The 1,569-nt window shown below is 68.1% G+C and overlaps 1 protein-coding gene across 1 annotated transcript in view; it reads left to right on the forward strand.

Annotated features, from left to right (window-relative positions):
• Window positions 1-383: 383 nt before the first annotated feature.
• The window catches only part of DNMT1 (DNA methyltransferase 1), an 18,813-nt gene continuing 17,627 nt past the window's right edge, over window positions 384-1,569 (forward strand). Inside the window, exon 1 of the mRNA XM_085315139.1 lies at window positions 384-434. Coding sequence (XP_085171265.1) covers window positions 384-434 — 51 coding nt within the window. The remainder of the gene's footprint in view (window positions 435-1,569) is intronic.

Raw genomic sequence — 1,569 nt, forward strand, 5'->3', positions numbered from 1 at the left:
GTGCACCGAGCCCCGATGCTGCACTGACACCCCATGCAAGACGCTGCACCCCGTGCACCTCACTGACACCCCATGCAGTGCACTGAGCCCCGACGCTGCACTGAYGCCCCATGCAAGACACTGCACCCTGTGCACCACGCTGACACCCTGTGCAATGCACTGCACCCCGTGCACCACGCTGACACCCCACGCAGTGCACTGAGCCCTGACACTGGGCTGACACCCCATGCAAGACACTGCAGCCCTGTGCACCACACTGACACCCCGCACAGTGTACTGAGCCCTGACACTGCACTGATGCCYCATGCAGTGCACTGCACCCSTGTGCACTGCGCTGGCACCCTATTTAGTGCACGGAGCCCTGACACCGCACTGACGCCCCCATGCAGTTCACCAGCCCCCTGCATTGCACTGACACCCCTGTGCAGTGCACTGTACTCTTCCACACCACGCTGATGCCCCTTGCAGTGCACTGAGCCTTGGCGCTGCACTGACATCCTGTGCAGTGCACGGCACCCCTGTGCACTGAGCCCCTAGGGCTGCACTGACACCTCCATGCAGTGCCAGTCCCTAGTGCTGCACTGACAGCCCCATGCAGTGCACTGACCCCTGTGCAGCACACTGACACCCCATGCCATATATTGACCTCTGACACTGTAGTGCTGCCCCACGTGCAGCATACTGCACTGACCCCCATAAACTGTATCACACTGCTGTACACTGCAATGGTGCTCAGCAGTGCACAGCGCTGCACTAACACCCCCATGTAGTACACTACCCCCCAGCACTGCACTGACGTCCCTCATGCATTGCACTGCCCCCCAGCACTGCACTGAGACCCGCTGTACATTGCACTGCCACCCCCCATGCATTGCGCTGCCCCCCGCACTGCCCTGCACCCCCAGGGTACGGAGCCCCGCCAGCACGCTGCCCCGTGGGGTCCCGTCCTGTCCCCGCGCGATGGCAGGCGGCTCGGTCCCCGTCCCCGTCGTGGCAGGGCCTGGCGGGGCTGGGCGCCCGGGCCGCACGTGGCCCTGGGGACGCCCCGGCTCGCCCCGGCGGCTTTGTCTCGGCGCCGCGGTTCGGGGCAGGAAGCGAAGGTGCGCCCGGCCGGGGGCACCCGGTCCCTTTCCGGCCGGGAGAACCCCGGGCTGCCCCGGCCCTCGCCTTTGTCTGGGCAGCAGAGACGGGCACGGAAATTCCTGTCGTTACTTCTCCCAGGGGGTTGGGAGAGCAGAGGGGCTGGAGGCGGAAACGGGGCGCTCCGGGAAACTTTCCTTCCCCCAGGACAGGGCCAGGGGAACGTGCCCCCCGGCGGGATTTTGTGCGGGAAAACCGCGCCTGCGCGCCCCGTTACGCTCCGGAAAGAGCCGGCACGAGCAGAGCGCCGGTGCCGGCGTGCCGGGGGCCTGGCCTGGGGCCCCCGGGCGCCGCGGGGAGCGTTGGCGGGCGCATGGAGGGGCTGGCGCTTCCTGCACGGCTGCGGCCGCGCTCCCCGGCGGCTATTGTCCCTTCCGCTCGGCTCCCGGCGTCCCCGGGCCGGCGGGAAGGGGGGGGCCGCGCTCGCCG

The sequence above is a fragment of the Rhea americana genome, unplaced genomic scaffold (assembly GCF_003343005.1).
Source record: "Rhea americana isolate MKP2758 unplaced genomic scaffold, rheAme1 scaffold_420, whole genome shotgun sequence".
In the NCBI taxonomy this organism is placed as follows: domain Eukaryota; kingdom Metazoa; phylum Chordata; class Aves; order Rheiformes; family Rheidae; genus Rhea; species Rhea americana.